The 20,383-nt window shown below is 29.9% G+C and overlaps 1 protein-coding gene across 1 annotated transcript in view; it reads left to right on the top strand.

Moving 5' to 3' along the window:
• Positions 1-2,697: 2,697 nt before the first annotated feature.
• Positions 2,698-20,383, top strand: part of ChAT (Choline acetyltransferase) — a 34,902-nt gene continuing 17,216 nt past the window's right edge. Inside the window, exons 1-2 of the mRNA XM_035080941.1 lie at positions 2,698-2,783; positions 15,355-15,546. Of these exons, the coding sequence (XP_034936832.1) occupies positions 15,403-15,546 (144 nt within the window). The 5' untranslated portion in view covers positions 2,698-2,783; positions 15,355-15,402. The remainder of the gene's footprint in view (positions 2,784-15,354; positions 15,547-20,383) is intronic.

The raw sequence follows: 20,383 nt of genomic DNA on the forward strand, positions 1-20,383 counted from the left end.
CCGCGTGCAAACGAGTTTTGAATTTTTAGTCCAAAGAATCTTTACTTTTTTCACTTTTGAACTTTCCAAGCCTGTCTAACTACCTCTAACTATTTTTTTATACTTTAAAACAGTATTTTATGGCTTCTGTAACTCAATAAAACATTTATCAATATGTTTTATCTAAAAATAACACAATTATTCCTGAATATTGATTATAAATAATTTAATTGTAAGTAAAAAATGTAGAAATTCATTTTCATTGATTATGATCTTTATTAGTGGTCTTAAAAAGACTAATACTAACATATAAGTTCTCATATTAATATGCCATGCAAATGAAATTGAATATTAATTCAAAAAAAGTTGATTAATTAAAATGAATTGATGAAAAGAAACATTTTTTTTTAATTCTAATGTCAATCAAATAATGAAATATTCTTTCAGGATGAAAAGCTAGCAAAAAATGTCATTTCTAGATATAGATATCTTACTAATTAAAAATTTAAATTTAAAATAATGGCCTATTCATTTCTCTCATCATAATAAAACAATAAGTCCAAGTGGTGTCAGAAAAATTCTGGTCTGACAAAAGTGACAATTTAGATGTACTTAACATCATTGATCTCAATTAGTCTATTTGACTTCCAATATGATTGTCTAACAATCAAACAGCCTATTGTTAATAAAAATTAAAAATAATTGAAATAACTATCAGGATAGGTAAGGTAATGTCAAATTATGTGTAAACCACTCTACTTAACTGCAATTTAAAATTTATAAATGTAGATATAAACACTACACAATACAGTACTATTATTATACATTTATAAACTATAATTTTCCACTTATAATTAGCATAGACTAATAAACCCTAGTGAAAGTAGGCAATATCTTTTTCACCAATAATAAGCAAGGTAATAATAATATAAAAAATTTACACATCTTATTTTATTTATTGTTAACACATTATATCTTGAAACATGCTATTACCTATGACTTGTAATACAACATTTCCTTAATGAATAAGCTGGAATAAATCAGCATTAAAATAATAAGTAACTTAAACAATAGCAGGTTGTAAGATGGTATCCAATTATTAAGAATAAGTCAATAGTTTTGGTATATTACAAACCATATATGTAAGTCTATTATTACTACTAAAAATCATACTAGTTTATAGCAGTAAATGTGATAAACCCTGCTCCATCAACCCAACTCTCCCCTTTTCGATAGGCATAAGCGTAACGTATATGAAAGAGAAAATGAGCATTACGTGGCCTCTGTATTAATAAATCTCAATTACGTAAGTTAATACAAGGGAGTAATTCGCAACCCCAGACCACAGGGGATTGAACACCGGACGCACTAGGGTAAAGGCATTTCTGGTTTACTTCCTATTTCTATGTCAAACCGTCATTGTTATCAAATCAGAATGGGATATTGTCTATTCATATTGCATCTTCCCCTCATTTCTTTTGTTTTACTTTCATGGGGTCAAATGAGACCAATTGCAATTTTTTAGCAGTTGGGAACATGATTGAAATTGAAATTAAAATGTTTTTTTCTTGCAGGTATAATTTGTTTTAGCTGATTTATTAGCTTTTTATTTTTATTTAATTTCAAGATTTATTAAAAGTTGGATCAAGTCACTTTCTGTAGACAATTTTTCTAACTTTTTGTTTGCAGTGTTTATACTTTTTATCAAGTTGATCCTGATATTATTCACCTGACTTGATAATGCATCATCTGTAACTTGACATTTTTCGTGCTATTTTTAAACAAACCATTTGTCATCTGACGCTGAACTTTATGATGTGTAGTATTTTCTTCTCAAGAAATGTTGAATAAAACTTTGAAAAAAATTGATCTAATATGTCAAGAATAGATACCGTTTGTTATTATAGTACAATATTTAAATTTGTTCTACATTAATTCTCAATCAAAGGAATTGAAAAAAGTTCTATTTCCTAGAAAAAATTATTTTAACAATAGTGATTTAAAGTATCAGGATAACAAATGACTTATATTCATCAATAATTGACATTTTTATTCAATCTAAACAGTAGTAATTATAAAGAAGTTTTTGACAGCAAGACCCAAGTTATTGTGACAAGGTTAACAAGGGTAGTCGTGACTGATTACTGTTAGGAACACCAAGAAATTGTCAGTAAATCTAGATTGTAGGACTGAGTCGTATAAAGCTTCAAATGAGGTGATCCGTCATCAAGACATTTAATGAAAGTCGTTCTAATAAGTCAAACGACTTAGCTGTAGACACGATACAGTGAAAGTTAACAAGAGAGAAGGAGACATTTTAAGGACATTGAACACTTAATCCAACTATCGCAATATTAAACCCTCCTGTGGTTAAATCTATGTTATCTTCACCTAATACTCTTCCCATCTAACTTAGTTATCCTACCACCACCATACTTCTCTAGTTTCGGGTTTCTCTTGCTATGTGTTCATTTTAGTCTATAGTAATTGCCTCGCGACGATTAATACATGCTGTCTGATGTTACTAGCTACTCACTATAACACCTGGTGTCAACTTTGGCCTTTATGCTATATGATACGGTTTTAAATTACTCATTTTTAGCACTTTAGTGCTAAAATTCCAATTAATAGTTGTACATACTCTTGGTGGTGTGGAGATGAAATGTGTGACATGGAAGAAAACTCACTGATGAAATCACTTTTTCTGTCTAGAACGATGGCGAGACTCGGTGTTGGGTGCCCCACGACGCCTTTTAACAACGCTTGGCAACTTGTCCAGAGACAGTTCGCCCCAACCTATACCGGTAAGTTTTTCAATAATCATTTCTCAGAGGAATTTTTCATGTTAAGCAGACTTTAGTGGTTTTGGCCTTAGAGAGTTCAAGTTACTGAGCTTGAACATTTTTCAGTATGTTCTGAACTTGTTCAACTAGAAAATTTTGTCAACAAATTCAAGACTTCTAGAAAGGTTGATGTATTTGGATTTAATATGAAATGTTTTTTTGTAATGTTTGATGAATCATTCATGTGATTGAAACCTTCTGTGAGGGAATCATTATTGATTGTGAATAATAATTGTCAAGTAATTTTTGAATAATATATAAACCTGCTACTTTATGACAGATTTATTAATAATAAATGATCAGATCTTATTATACTAAGTCTTATAAAATGTTTATAGATTTTTTGTAATTATTTTATATGATGGACATTACTCATAGTAGGGCAAATGATATTCTTTTTCTACATGAGAATATCTTTCAAATGTTAAAAATTTGGTAAAAAGGTTCTAAATGTTAAAATTCCTACAATCTTATCTTCAGTCTTTCACAAACTAAAAATAACAAATTTTTCTTTATCACAAACAATACAATATTGCATATAAAAATATTCTTTTTCTTATATCTTTTGTAGTGAGCAAAGTAAGACAAGTGTTCTGCAATAAAATCTGGTATAAAAATATTCCTTACTATACCTTAAACAAGGTTTACCTAGGAACATAAATACTTATGAACATCATATAGCAGGTTGTCATTTCAATGTATATTTTATTCAACCAGCAAAAATATTCCAAAGACATTTTGAGAAAAAAAAATGATGTCTTATTTCTATGCCACAGTCTTCCAACGAGTTTGTGCTATTTCCCACCCTTCTATGCTTTCGCAAAAAATGGTTAGGAAAGATATATCTTTTAGGCATAGTGTGAAATGTAAATCAAGTCAACATTTCAAGCTATATACCTCTGTACTCTCTTCTCTCTTTGCCAAAAGTCTCCCACCCTCAATATATATATCGTCCCCATGAATTTCGGATTGCCAAGCATAAGATCTCAACGCCTGCGGGCTAAATATGTAAATGACACGCAACGCGTCAGATACGATCTCGTTACTTGATGTGAAATTCCCTGAGGATATTATTTTATTTTTTTTTAATTTTGCTCTACTCTATTCTAAAATATCAATTTGATAGAAGACATATCAGGCTAATATTTATTTTTCTAAAACTGTCAAAAGTTTTTTCTTCAAGTGCTCAACTAATGTTATAAAATAAAGATCACAACAGACGAAATAAAATAAAAAAAATACAAAGTATTCTTTTACTTGGGTATAAAGGAAAGCCGAGAAGAAAAAATATACTGAAAAGATAAACTCATAACTCTCCTGAAGTGCTAAGGCGAAAGAAGTTCCAGACGCCTGTAAGAAAATTACTTTTTTGCGAGAAATGGCTGCGGTATAGAAATAAGAGTAGGAGCAAAGCAAAGAAAAGACGATGAAAGTCATGAGTTGAGTATAAGGATCTTCTATATTTGTAGATTAATACACTTGAAGTATATCTTATGGGATTTTAATAAGATTGATGCTACAGAAAAAATTTTTCTTGTCTTTTCTATTCTATTCATTATTCAGTAATTTTTTTTTTCAAATCCAATGTTGAGAATGACGATTTAAAAAAAGACCTTAAAAGTAGGTGTAAACGGGATGATAATTATTAAGCTACGGAAAAAAGTGCTGGTTTTATGAGACTTTCATTGAAAAAGAACAAGAGAATTAATTAAGGCGAACAACGTAGAAAGAAAATAATGAATTGTAATAGTAGTAATAGTTAAACGGAAAATATAATAAAATAGGGTGAAGAAGTAAAAATAGCCGCAGGGTCAACGCGAAATATCGATTCAAGTTCTCTACTCGCAGGTGAACCACACCCATCTATTAACCACACTCGAATACATTCATTATACAGCCATTTATGTTTATATAAAAAATTATCTGATCAGTGGATTTGACGATAAGAATTTATTAGACACTCATATTTATTTCAAGATACTCGTAAAATAATAAGTATCAATTTTTTTGTATCTTTTTTATGCTTTCTAATTTTTTTTTATAGAGAAATAATATTTTCATTTTTTCTTTCTTTGAATAAATAATTTAATTAAGTGAATTTGTTTAATAAAAAAAAAGAATTTGAAATTTCACACAATTATGTCGAGAAGATTACTAAAATCCCCAGTGCTATTTTGCATCCAAATTTCAATTTAAATTTATATTTTATGAAATACACACAACTTTTCATTTCACCACCTCAATACGTACACAAAGCTCAGGATTTTCATGGAGTATTTTAAAGTTGTCGTTTGAGAGAAATTTTGTATAAAACAATTGGTGACACATAAATTAGAATATGAAGGAATTTGAAATGTGCTAGGAAAATTATGGTAGAAGATATAAATTGAAATTCTTTTTTGAATAAACGGATTATGCTCTTTTATTGTTTGACGTTTTAACGTTCCAGTTTTAACTGTAAACCATTAGAGAATTTATTTTCTACACAACAGACTATGTGATTTTCTTTTATACTCCACTCATAAAATTGCGAAACAAAATTTAATTAATTTTTGAATTCAACTGCTTGGATTTATTCTATAAATATTTTCCCATTTGTAATTTTTCATTTAAACTGAACGCCGTATTTATAAAAAACAATCAGTTTTTTATTCTTATCATTTTATTTTCTAGAAAAAATATTGTTTTTATATGAAAATGTAAATCAACAAAAATTTACTTAAAATAAATGGTTGAATTTTGATACTTTTTTTTATTAAAAATAGATGATGCATAAATCTTTTGTTTATTAAAATTCTTTTATTTGAATAAATAAATTCTATTTAATTCTATATTATTAATGATTTCCAAATAATATTAAAACAAATGGAAAACTAATAATAATAAAATTAAAAAAATTGAATTAATTGGTTAAAATGCATTAAACAAATAAATTTATGATCGACAAACAGTCGAAAATTTATTAATAATTATTTAAAATATTCATTTTCCAGCATAAAAGCATCAAAGAAGTTTCGAATATTTGAACAGCACTAATCTCTCCAACGATCCCTTACGAAGCACACATTTATTTTTTGATTCACATAAACATTAAATGTGTATAAAATGATAATTTATTGATAGGATAACATAGAAAAGTCATAATATATTTACTTAAGACCAAATCCATTGCGATACAAGAAAATCCATAGACTCCTGGAATATGATATCACGTGCTATAATAGAGTCCGAGTGTGTAAGGGCAGATGGCACGTGACTCATTCTATGCTTAGTCGTACCAATCTCTATACCTATACATGTATCCTAACCAACATAACCACGTGCGTTTTGCCCCATGTTTCCAAATCACCCTCTATATTTCGGCAGTACATTAGTCCCTTTTACATATACTTTTTTCTTCATTCCTTCCGTCTGTTTCCTGTTTCCTTTACTCCTCTCAACTAGCCACAATTTACCTAATTTAATATTTTTAATGCACATGAGCAGGAAGCTGATTCATTTATCATATGCTAGATATAGAACTCGGATTATAGATATTCTATTATGTTAGTATTTGATTGAATATCGTGTTAATGTTTGTGTTGGCTAATTTATCATAGCGCGGGTTGACAATGTCCAATTTCTCTTTACTAATAAATAGGATCCAACGATAATCGCAACGATAATAATGTCGGTATTTGTGAGTTGTTCAGAAATTATCGAACGTATAATTAACTTATTTATATTCATGGAAATGTAGGTGCAATTATTAAAAGTTATCTGTGATATGATAGAGTAATTTTTTTTTTAATTTCCATCAAATACACAGAGAGAAAGAAATGGTAAATTTTACTCCAATAAATAATAGCCTGTCATTTCAAGTACAAAAATGGCAATAAACAATTATTTAATTTGTACACATAACCATTTTTTCTTGTAAAAATTTTATTACACAATTCAATTGTATTATTTTATATTTATTTTTGTATAGTTCACAATTTTGATTCATAATAAAATTTTTACGAAAAAAATTGTAATGTATACTAAGTAAACAATTGCTTATTGCTATTTTTGTACTCGAAACAAACGGACTACTATTTTTTGGCATAAAATTTAAAATTCCTTTCTCTCTGTGTAAATAAAAAAAAAAATAAAGATATCTTTTAGTAAATAGTAAAGATAACAAGTTGATTAAAAAAAATTTATTGTGGTGTTTATATAGACTCATATGTTGTTAAACAAAATAATATAATATAATTAGAAGAAGCTAAAATTACAAGGATTTAGTAAAATTGAGAATTCTACAGAATAGTCTAAATACAAAAGTTTACTAATGAACCATTGAAAAAGTTGGTAGAATATAAATAGAAAGATAATAAAAAAATAAAAGCAAAACTGGGATACAAAATCGTAGAAAGAATTCAGAAAAATTATCAAGTATTATTTATCAAAAAATAAAATATCTCATTATTATAAGTATCGACATTTATTTAATTCATGGATTAAGAATGACCCTTTAGAGCAATAATAATCAGAGATATAATAAAATCATCATAAAAATAATAATACTAAAATGAATCAATTTATTTTTTCTCTTATCAAATATGTATTTATATATCTTTACTTGGAATATACAAATTAGGCCTCAATATGTAAATTTATTTATTTTTATCCCTCATTACTTAATTTATTCTCCAATCTACCTCCTCTTTTTTCATTAAAAAAATCAATAAACTATTTCATAAACAACTTTACTCCCCTAGAAATTTTTCCATAATGCATCAGTTTTTTTTGCATTTCAAACATCAAGAAAAGTCTTGAATTTAATATCAACTCTAGTTACAGTCTATCATTTTTTATTCACCTCCTGTTATCGTAGCATTTCTCCCTTAACATCCAGAAAAAACGTTATTCTAGTATGAGATCACAGGATGGATATGATGGTCTACCTTTACACACTCCCTCCTCACGATGTACCTTATAAGAAAATTACAATATGCTCCATAAAAGCTTTTTTGGCTGAGTAATGTTTTTTTTTTCTATTCACAAACACATAAATAGACCCTAAGTAAAATCCATTTTCATTAATAAGCATGATCAAGGATTTCGATAATTGAAGAGTGGAATGGAAGAGGTGTGTTTTGCGTTGAATGGGAAGCAAAGAGAAGGATAGATGAATGACATCCAGGGTTGAGCGACTCATTGGACTTCAAAGCATCGAAAGTGTCACTAACTAAACTCTCAACATTGCCAACTGATATTGCAAAGGGTCGAAGAAAGTTTGCCATTTCCAATCCAAGTCCATTTGGTGATTAAGTGCAAACTTGTGGAATTGTATCCTCCAATATCAGTATACAAATAGTCTCGGGTATAAAGTAATGCTCATAACGTTAATTTGTAGACATAACGACATCAATGAAATCAACAAATTTATTTATTCAACTCTTTTAGTGGTATTGAAAATTTTTTTTAAAAATAAAATAAACTACAAGACGATGAATTATTGATTGGATATTGATTTTCTTGTCTGCTGACAGATAAAATGTAGCATGAAAAATAAAATATTCAACAAAAGGAAGAGGTTCAGGAAGGAACGTAAAAGTTAAAGAGATATCAGGTTGCTAATGGCCGTGAGTCAAAGACCCTCGGTGTATTGCTATAAAAACGTATGCAGGGCGTTATCGAAGGATGAGAAAAAGATTAAAGACACGAAAACCATGGTTTTAGATTGCTTTCTTCTTCAGTAATTGCGCTTTCCTACTTTGCTTCATTTAAAGTACAACGATTCATCCTCGGTAAATTATTTTTTCTTTACATCCTCCCTAGATTTTGGAAAATGTTTTAGAAGCCTCTTAAAGTGAATTGATGAAGAACTCGGACAAATTGTGTGGAAGTTTATCGCAGTTTAGCCTGATCTAGAATTACTTTCTCAAAGTAGCTATCGCTATTACTAGTAGGATTTTATGGGGCTTTGATAGACCGTTGAACGTCTGGTATTCTCACATAAATTTAAAAATAATTAAAAAGTGGAAAATAATGAGAAATAAAATACTGACAATAAGATAGACAATTAATTATTTTAGTTGGTAATATTTCATAATTATTTGAAAAATAATAAACTTATGTTCATGTTATTTTGATGGAGATAAATTGTAAAAATAATTTGTTAATTAATAATAAAAAATTAATTGATTCATTATTTATAATGATCTAGATGATTGATTCAATTTTAGTATTTTTTATATGTTTATTATTATCATTGATGATAAACTTTATAAATGGTAATTGATGTTTTAATGAATTTTATTGAAATAAAATTTTTAATCATAAGGATATTAAAATGATAAAATCTTGGTATGTGACAAGATCGATTCTACGGTAGATATCGAAAACGGGTGAAGAGTAACCACAGAGTAGACGAGGCAAATTACTTATTAGATGATAGTTTGATAGCACATCTCACAGGATCTAACACCATTCTCTTGAATGATACCACATAATCCACATCATAATAATAATAATATAAAATTGCAGTGTTGTTAAATATAAAATTTATCTCATATACCACACACGTACTATAATGATATGAATCAACACAAATGAAAAAATGAATGACTGTTTCAATAATGATGATATAAATACCTAATTTATTATAGCATATAATCATTTTTAATTTATAATCATTTATTGATTTTTTTAATGTCAATAAAATTTTGAAGAGTTCACGGTGAATGTGTAGAAGCATTGATTGCAGCTGAAGTAATAGATAATTGGTCAGCTCATTAGAAACGTGACTGGAATATTGAAAGTATTTAACATCACTGCAGGAGTATATTCTTAAATTTCGACGAGTGCACGCTTGGACTCTCCAATTACTTGTACGCGATTCTCGCGTGCGATTATCGTTGGTACTACAGACACGTCGGAAGGGTGACTACTATTTCAAGTTCACCCTCTTCTCTTACACAGTAGTCGCTCCCTCACTCTTATACTAGCACCCTTGAAAATCCTCTCTACTTGACTCAACCCTCACAAAGAGTTTGCACGCGTCCCCGACTCACGCAAAATCTGTAATTGCTTCGCGTCGTTGCACTTTCAAACGATCCTGCGTATGTTTTGCCAGTCAATTTATTGTTTAACGATTTTTCCAGTAGTTTTATAATTTTTTAAAATAAAAATTCATCAACAATCAATTCTTGTCAATATAATAATTTGATAAAAAATAAATTTAGTTCATTTTCTTATGTAACTCAAGATCTGACTCATCTTCGGGTAGAAATCTATCTAGAGAAATCTCACGTCCATATTCAAAATACATACAAAGTGTTGATACTAGATTGAAGCTATCTATTCGAGGTAGCTTTCTATCTAGGTCCAAGTAAATTTTTATTATTCATTAATAGATTAAATATTTGTACCATGTATTTTTAGAAAGAAAATATCATTGAGAGTTTTTATAACAAATCCTAAATAAATGTTGCCGGTCAATACTTGGTGTTAATTATCATTTGATACTATAAACAGCTACAATTAAGGTAAATGTCTCGATTGTCGCTCCTGAACTTTTTTTCATTCAGTAAATTTTATTTTGTAATTAAAAATCTTTTGAAGAAATGTTGGTCACAAAAAATTCTCTTGCATCTTTTTATGATTACACAAGTATTCAATCCATATAGAAAAATAATTATGTATTCTTTGTGGAAATAACAATTACTTTAAAGTTTACTCAGCGAAAATAGGTTCATGAACGATAATTGGGACAGTGACCTTACCTTTGATAAGGGTTGCGAGAATACCTATTTTCTTTACACATGAAAAAAAATGGCTAAATCGATTATTAAAGAAATAAATAATCAAATCTAAAGCAGAAATTTTCTAATATAATATTGTAAAAGAAAAAACTTCATTTAAGTTTAAATGTTTTAATTTATTACAATTTATCTTCAAATCGAGGAAATAATAATTTCTTCTTTGTTAATAATTAATTTTTAGTGTAAAATGTTAACTACTTGGTGCATTATAATGTTAAATAAAAAATAGTTTAATAGGCTTCACTATAATAGTGGTCTACACCACCTATAAATACTTCGTCCTTCTGATGCTTTAAAATGATCATGTAGTAATCCAAATGTATCTTTTGACGTTAAATACATACATGAATAGTCAATCAGTTTAAAACGACTTCATTAAGTGAACTCTAACATATAATTATCTCAATTATTGAATACTCACCTAATCATCCTCATCATTGGTTGCACGTACAACATTTGACACCTCCATCATCATGTGATATCTTCGTCATCATATGGTTTCTCCAGCAGCAATTGAACTCGAAAATATTTTTTCTTCGCCAATAAAATAGATCTGACTTGAGCAGTGCTTCTTATGTGGTAGAAATTTTTATGACACTATAAAAAAAATAACAAGAATTTCTTCAAGAAAAAAAGCTCGAATCGTTCAATTTTATCCCCTCAAAATGATGGGAAACTCTCAAGGGAATATCGGGTGTTATAAGTAGGATGAGCCAGTTATTCGAATGAGAAAAAAATCGAATAAGCGATAGACACAAATTACTATTTTATCTACCCTTACAATAAAAATAAAAGAAAAACATAAATAAATGGATAAATAAAATTCTTCAACATTAGCATAACATTTACTGGACATTGGTGCAATAAAAACTTCACCTTTTCACTCAATAAAACCAATCTATAATATCCAATTAAATATTTATATTTAACTTTCAGAATGCTTGACATTATTAATAGTCAGAATAAATTCACCTCGTGATTCTAATGTCGAAAATTATTATTTATATCTAAGTATATTTATAATTCCTTCAGACATGTGTGCATTCTACACTGAATATTTATTGCTCAGTTCAATTGCCAGTGTGCAAACCTCTCTAATGAGATTAGATAATATTTACCCCTTCTTTATGTTTTTAAATATTTCTCCAACGTTTGTTGTAGGATTTTGAAGCCATTTTATCCCTATAAATACATGGTGATGCTACTTTTTTTTATATTTTGTATATTAGATTAATACAATGTCATAAATAAAGTGATCAAGAATTTTTATTTATGTCCTGGCCTAGGGTGACAATCGAGGGGAAGTATGATAATAAATAATAAATCGGTAAAATTGGTTATGGTCCATTTGAAAGATAATTTCGATCTGTTTTATTGTGAGATAATCTCTTTTAGGAATAAAAAAAAAAATATGTCACAGTTCTTTTTCAACTTCCGATTCATTGAGGGTGACGTTTATTATAGATGATTGCGTTGCAAAAAAGGTAATAAGATTTTTCGAGGATTTAGGTTCTTACAATATAACAAAAAATACCAACTGTAATTCCAAAGTATCACGATCATTTATAAGGGCTTATATGACTTTTCACTAGTACTTCTGGAAATGTTTTTTGTTCGTTATAAAAAAAATTGTTATAAAGAAATATAGAAGAAAAGGATGAAATGTTTTTTTTATTTTTTTGAAAGATTTCGTGCTCATTTTTCTATGAAATAATCGTAGAATATCATCAATAATGAGCTGAAGTTAGTTAATTGACATTGATTTGATTAATTCATGATGATTTTGAGGTGTGGAGAAGGGAATTCGATTAATCTATTTGAAAGCTAAAAAAGAATAGTTGTCTGCCAATTTAATGGCAAGAAAAGTATCAAGAATATCTAGTTAGACGAATAAATAGTCTTTAGCATGAAATGGGTTAAATGTGATTTAAATGTCATTGCATTTTTTACGTAACGAAAAGATGGTAATTTACACATTTTATGTATCAATCCTAATTTTAGCTGTCATCAATCATGAAACAAATCCAACATAAAAGTGATTTTATAACGATTCATTTCAAAACGTTCTTATAAAAATTAAATAAAGAATTTTTTCATCCAATTTTTACTTCATTAACAGAGTAACGACTGAATGAATTCATTCATGAGGAATGTTGTAAGAAACCATTGAACGAAAGCCTTGAGGACCGCATCAATTGGAGCACAATAATAACAAGATCACCGCAAATATGAATTTTGTCGAAAATTGTCAACGTCTGTCGAGTGAATGTGAAGGGTTAGTGAATTATAAAGGGGGTGGTTTTGTAAAATCCACAGGAACGCATTTTGACACAATAGCAAGACAGGAGAGGAAAAAAAAGGGAGTTGTTATCGATGCAAAATAGCATGGAGGGTTGTAGCAATTAAGAGATAACAAGGTTTCCCCTCGACACCCCCTTCAATTAGTAACACCCGGAATTTACCCCTAGAGTCTTTTAGCCCTCGTCCACCCCCTCAGTACGAAAGTAAAGGAGCTAGAAACCAGCTACACAAATCTAGCATCCACCACCAGATCAATCCACTCTCTTGCTCTCTCCTACTCACCCTATGTTTGCTTGTCAAGTGTTTGCATACCATCACACAGTGTCCACAGGGAATTATAGCAGAAGATTAAGGTGCTGGTGTACGATGAAATAGAGTACACAATACCGGTGAAGGCGAACGTGATGAATATCACAATGATTATTGTACGAGGGTAAAAACAGATATGAATATATGCATGATACTGGGTTATGATACAAAACTATAGAAAACCTACTATCCAAGTATAGAACGTGCTGAAAAGTAGGAAACCAGGTAAAGGACTACATTAAGCAGGTTAGGCGGTCACTCGAGTAGTCGACGAACGTAGGCACCAAGTTGGATCGTTTTAGTCAAGGTGGTTTGAAGACCGAGATAAATTGAGTTACGGAACTATCAACTATTCACTGCGAAATATAGCATGATCTTCCTAAGAATAATAGAGCTTGGTCACATAATTTGGTGATAAAAAATCTTGAATCAATTTGTTTTCATTTTTAGTAGCATAATTTGGACTTAGTTGTGATAATATTTAGCAAGCAATGTTAAATCTTTACCTTAGGATTACTTGGAATATTTAATTGAATTTCTGAATGTTCTAGAGCTCAAAATATTTTATTTTATCATTTCAAATGAATATTTGAAACAAAAGCTGTATTAAATGTAATAGCTCGACTTTTATAAGCTGCTTTTTATAAAGATCTAGATCCATAGATACAATTTCAAGAATTTAAAAACGTTCTTTCATTTCATCTAGAATGATATGATTAATATATGATTAAGTCCTTTTCCAGGAGGAAAGTTAACTACAAAATATACTGGTGGTTTTATAACATAATATTTCTTCCTTAAATAATAACTTTTTTTATCTAAAAGCTTCATAGAAGTTCTTGAAAAGTTTAAAAAAATAATGCAAAACTACGTTAACAAATGTCTAGAAGTTTTTATTATATTCTATTTTAGCTAATCTTAACTTCATTCATTATAAGCGGAAATTTTAATATTAAAACTTTTCTTTAGTTATTTTCATTGTAAACTATTTCAACTTTGATGGATAATATTGGCTCTTCTGAATAATTTGATATAAAAAATATTTTCTTATTCTTCAGAATGACAATTGGCTTCCATCTTCAAATACTAGACTACGATAGCCTTTTTTATTTTATTTTAATACATAGAAACATGAAAAACATCAAAAGAAAATCTATAAACATTTCATATCTTCTGATAATCAAAACTCCAGCAGTCAATCTCCAGACTGAGGTTTGGGACCAAATACTAGGGTTTCTATAATACTTTGGAAAACGTGCGAGATCGTTAGTATTGACTACAAACGGTGCATGTCAATGAGCTCGCGTCTGAAAGGGTGAGAGTACCAGGGGTAGAATAGGTAGAATAGGTGAAGGGCACGAGGGAAAGTCTCCTGGGAATTGGCACAGCCGTTCTAACTGAAGAAAGATACCCTATACTGATGGGGTCGCAGGTTTCAGAGTAAGACTGACTCATGGCGCCTAGGATAATCGAACTCGTTACCTTCAGCTCTGAATTCGTTTCGTGCAAAGAATCGTCATCCATCTAATTCACTTATGTGCTCTGATGTTGTACAGTTGTGAAAGCATGAAGATTGATATAGCTTTCTGTTTTTCTTCTTGGACTTGATTTATTTGTGCAAAATAAATTTATGATCAGAAGTATGTGTCAATGACCAACTAACATTAAACGATTACTGCTTTCCAATGATATTAATTATTTAGAAATAATTTAAAGATCACTTTTTTCTAAATCAATTAATAAATGAATTTATGAATAATTTTTCCAATTGATCAGTTTAATTGCCATAAATTCATTTCTACCTACAGTTTCATAGCCTCTTAGCCTACAGACATTGGACATGAATGCACAGACTTGAAATGGAAAGACGAAAGGTTGAGGGTGGACATATAGGTCGTAGAGTCGGTCTTGTTAGAGCAGGCAAAGGAAACTCTAGTCAACGAACCATGCAACTAGAGGGTCCTTTGCTACCGGACACGCTTCGTTTCTCGATTGATTCTTTATTTTACAATCGACGGCACTAGGATAAGGGTGCGTTACCCGGCAACGCCGAGACAACAAGTTCCCCTTATTTGTCTTTTCAATTATCAAGTACACCAGGGAATGCCAATGTTTATATTGGATTGTTGCAGAAGAACGAGCCTCTACCGAGTCTTCCGGTTCCTATTCTGGAGAATACCATGCAAAAGTACCTGAAACAAGTGGAAGCGGTTTGTCCGAATCATCTAGAGAGATCCAAAGTACTAGTCAATTCATTTCTGTCTGGACCTGGGCCTAAACTTCAACATCATTTGCTAGAACGCCGGCAGAAAATGGTCAACTGGGTAAGTTGTTATGATTATTCCTTTTGAATAGCTTATTTCCTGGAAGATTTTGTAATTTAACAATCTTGAAGTAGAGCAAATGCATTGGTAGCTGACCAGTGAGGATCAATTGATGGTTCAGTCAATGCAATAAGTATTGATACATATATATTTATAATAATAAATGTTATTTAAACTATCATAATGTGCTAAAATTTGAATAAAATTACCAATTTAGTATGCTAGTATGTATTCACAGCTCTAGAAAGTGCAAATATGAGTTCTGGAGCATATGATACTGATAACATATTCCAAAGTGCCAAGACTTCTTTTTAAACAATATTACCTTGACATACCCTAGAGTAACATCTGATCTTAGATTCCCCTAATATTTAATGCATATAAAAAGGCGAGATAACTTATTTTTAACTCCAGTCTCAATTTATTGAATGAAAATTTTTCCATGCCAATCTCTTAACTTTTTGGAGACAGAACCCTCTAGAATACATTGTTTATATCGAATAGTATACCTTAAAGTGAAACAAAATATTTCAAGTTCGATATTATTTCTGATTGACCAACATTCTTAACAAGCTAAAACAAGTGTTTAAAAATTCAATGACATGCCTGTCCATCTGCTTATCTAGACTTCAGCTCAAGTCTCTAGAGATTTAATTGCCTAAAATATCGAAGAAAGTTCTTTTTAATTCCTAACACAAATCTTCTTTGAATGACTGCCACTTGACTGGTTTTTTTTTCAATACTGGATTGTCAATTCAATGTAAAATCATAGCAGGTCTTGTCAAATGCAAAAACGAGCATAAGATAAACAAAAAAAACCAAAGTGGTATGACAGCATTTCTCTTTTAACTTTTCCCTATCTCTTTGGGTGATACCTCTGGAGACTTTATAGTGGAACGTCTGGTAGAGCCTGGTGCTTTCCGTGACTTTTGCAATTCCCCTCACCCTCAGTCCCACGGGATCCATCCCCTTACCCTTTCCAAATCGTCAGACCACCTCTTACTCTACATCCGTTCATATAAGCCATCACCCCCTCGATTTTATACGGCTCTTCTAAACCCCCATAGCACATAAATAAATAAATAAATGGATTTACGACCCGGGACGTAGTAACTTTCAACTTGTAGACCTAAGAAAAGGTCATTTTTCCATTTTTTCTTCATATTCAACCACGATGGAGTTTCTTAACATTAAATAAAAGAAATTTTTTAGCAACAATTCAGGAAGATAGAAAAATAGGATTTGTCAATCTTCATCATACGATTTTCTTACAATTGAAATGCTTAGAAGCTAAAAGAAAATGTTACTGTCACCAGTGAGACTGAAAAGGCACGTAAGAATGAGAGCAAAGAAGAATAAAGAAAATGTATTTTCGAATGTATTCTCAGTAAATCGAAATCTCGTCCTGTGATTGTATCGATCAGAATGTGAAGAGGGTGAGTAGATTGGATAAGGGATGAATTAGCAAAAAAAGCAACAGTATAAAAAAAAACATACTGTCATAAAAGAGGAAATGTGTGAAAGAAATGAAAAAATATTTAATAGAAATAAATGAATATCGAAAAATAATTTAAATTAGAATAAATGTAAAATTGATTTTGATCTGCCCTCCATTTTCCTAAGTTACAATGCATGATGAAAAATTATTGATGACTTCAAAAAGCTTTTTAGATGTCAGAAATTTTAATGTAAAATATGGATGAGATTTTACAGTGCTAAATTTCATCCACGCATCCGAAAAGAGATAGAAAAAGAAATGGGATTTATAACATCACTGTAGGTGGTAGTAAGCTAATATTACGATATCCCGCGGCGTATACTGGAAAATTTCATTGGAACTTCCATTATTCATCTGTATTCTCTACATCCTCTTTCTCTTTCTCTCTTTTTTCTCACTAAACACAGCCTGTTTTTCATCATATTCATGATTACTTGAACTGGTTTGTCGTTTGATCACAGAATTCAATTGTAAATTAACAGGGTGGGATTACACTAGTGTCCTGTAGAAATGGAATGGAAAAAGGAAAGTGAAATGACTTCTATAGCTTGATTAATTTTGTTGCTATGTTAGATGATGGTGATACAACATTAAGAATATTTCTAAATAAATATTATTGTAAATCTATTCAATCATTCAACTCAATAACAATAAATAACAGCAAAAATATTCAATTATTCCACTTTATTCTATTCAACTGTAGGTTAATTTATTTAAAATGGATTATTAATTGCTTAATTTTCACCTCATTACCATCATAAAAGTTTCATTCTTTCTACTATAATTTTATAGTAAGGAACTTAAATTATTCACATAATATAACTTTACTTATTTTAGATTGATACCAAAGTTCAGAATCGTCAAATGTGTAGACCTATAATTACTTGAAAATTTGAATGCTCTTTATCATCAAACAGATCTTTGATCTTAAGAAAATCGTATTTTCTCACCCTCTAGTTATATTTCATTCCCTTGGTGTACTTACGAACCTCATACTGTTTTATCCACTTCAAAACGTTTTCTTTCTTAATTTGTCGCAGAATATAAGCAGACAAGAATCACCCTTGGCCAAATGACAAATATTTTCTTTCTTTTATTCACCCCTTTAAAAGATAAAAATTCTTATCATTATTTTATTAAGATTATTGTTATGACTTTCATTATCATCATGATTTTTTTTGTCAAATTTCATGGAGAAATGACATACATGAGAGGATAAAAAATACCATCTATAACATGGCTTATATTTTGGAATGTATATCGCACAATAGGGTTGAAAAGAAGAGCTAATCTAGGCAATTTAAATGTTTGTCCCCAGAATGGGGGTGACTGCGTAAGGGATGAAAACGACGCATCGTTCGCGTTCATAGTAATCCCTTGTTGAAACAAATGTTAAGCCCTTTGGATTGTATGTGGTATTTCTAACTGATACGCATCCAACAGTCATCTCTTTCCTTGTACCTACTTCCTCTCCCTTGAGACCTATCCTTAATACCCTTCTATATCCGTCTATACCCTTGACACGCGTTCGTTACCATTACATCCACCAGCAATCTTACTCGAACTTACCTTACTCTATCTGATCGCTCCTATCTTACGTTGAATTTTTGTGGAAATAAAATTACCGCAAATGCTCGACTTTTTTTTATTAACATTTTTTAAAAAAATATTAAATAACGGAATGCCGTCAGTACATCCGTTATAGATTTTATTTAAGCTATAGCTTAAATGAAGTATACAAATAGCCCACACAAAAAGGAAATATACTTGAAATACATAGAATTTACGGAAAAACTTTATTGTTGAAATATTTTTAAAAATCTATGCAATAAAAAAATGAAGTAGTAATGTTTGTTATAAACTTTTTAATTTTATTCTGCTAAAAAATACGTAATGTAAAAGAGCTTTTTACTTTTCGAAATCTCTAGAGAATAAATTCCTTCATCTTTTTATATTTTCATTATCACCTTAACTATGTTTTATATTAAAACCAGAGCAATTAAACTTTTATTTCTGGTCGTTAATCTTCCAAGTCGATTTCATGCAATTCTCCGTGTATCCAACGTCTGAGAATATTTCCCTCTTGCCCACTTTCATCCCTAATACAAGGATACGAAAACTCGGACCTTCTCCCTACGGTGCGAAAGAGAAAAGTACCTAATCCCATAACGAAAAGGAAAGCGCTTAGACTGCTCTAGAAATAAGAGAGAAGGGGAATTGCAAGTCGTCAGCAATGGAAACCACCCCTGTAACTTTCTTCGGTCGTCCCTTGAGACGAAAAAAGCTATGGAATGGTTTTTTTTTCATTCTACTATTCCCACTTGCTCCAGTTTATTTCAACAAATGTTGTAGTGTATACTTGTAGATCGAGTCGAAGTTTTTATATTAAAATTAACTATTTTTTTTACAATAATTTCTTTTAGAGAGATTTTTATGAAGGAAAACTTCAATTTTCTTTGATAAAGCTTTAAGTTGATGAAAAAAATTTTTTAATGACGACGAAGTTATAATAAACATTACTAATAATGTAAAAAAATTTCAAGAAAACTTTGTAATTGAAAAGAAAATTTAAAAAAATAATTAAATGAGCTTTTGATAAATAAAGAGACTATTAATAACATTTTTGTTTAAAAAATTAGAAAATTATAACAAAGTTTTCTTTATTTTTTGCATGGATATTTTTTCTTTAAATTTTATATTAATTCGTATATCATATTTTAAAAATGAAGTAATTCAATACACACGTATTATTGATCCCATTATTTTTTACCCCTTCTCAGTTCTACGTTTCGTTCTCTTGTTATTCATTCAAAAGAGGGTCTTACGTAAGTTGCCTCTTTTTAATGAGGCTTTCACCTCATGCGTTAAATGCTCTCTATGTACGGTTTTCTTAAAAACACAACACGAAAAAAAAAAACGAAAATGAGATAAAAAATAAAAGACTACACAGTAAAAGATCTGAAGAGATGATCGACTTGTATTAAGGTCTTTTCAAGTCTCTTTGGAGATTTAAACGACCGAATGAAAAGAATCTTTTTTGTTTCCCACCCGCGCAATTTCTCTTTCAATTTAATAAATAAAATCAATCCTACGCAGTTTGTTATTAACATATTCAACAATTAATAAAAATCAACATAACAAAGTAATAAATAATTTAAAGAAAATGAGAATAAAAATGAGCCGTAGTGAACATATTATTTCAACGTTGAAGATGGCAAATATTTATGATGTCTCGTGAGTTTTATCCGAAAACAAAGTTCTCGTCTTGCGATGTAGTAAGACAACAACATAAAAAAGATACGTGTGCTGGTAAAAGGTAAGAGAGTAAGTGAGGGTTAG

The sequence above is a fragment of the Chelonus insularis genome, unplaced genomic scaffold, assembly GCF_013357705.1.
Source record: "Chelonus insularis isolate UGA/USDA-ARS -01 unplaced genomic scaffold, ASM1335770v1 contig_317_pilon, whole genome shotgun sequence".
NCBI classification, from domain to species: Eukaryota; Metazoa; Arthropoda; class Insecta; order Hymenoptera; family Braconidae; genus Chelonus; species Chelonus insularis.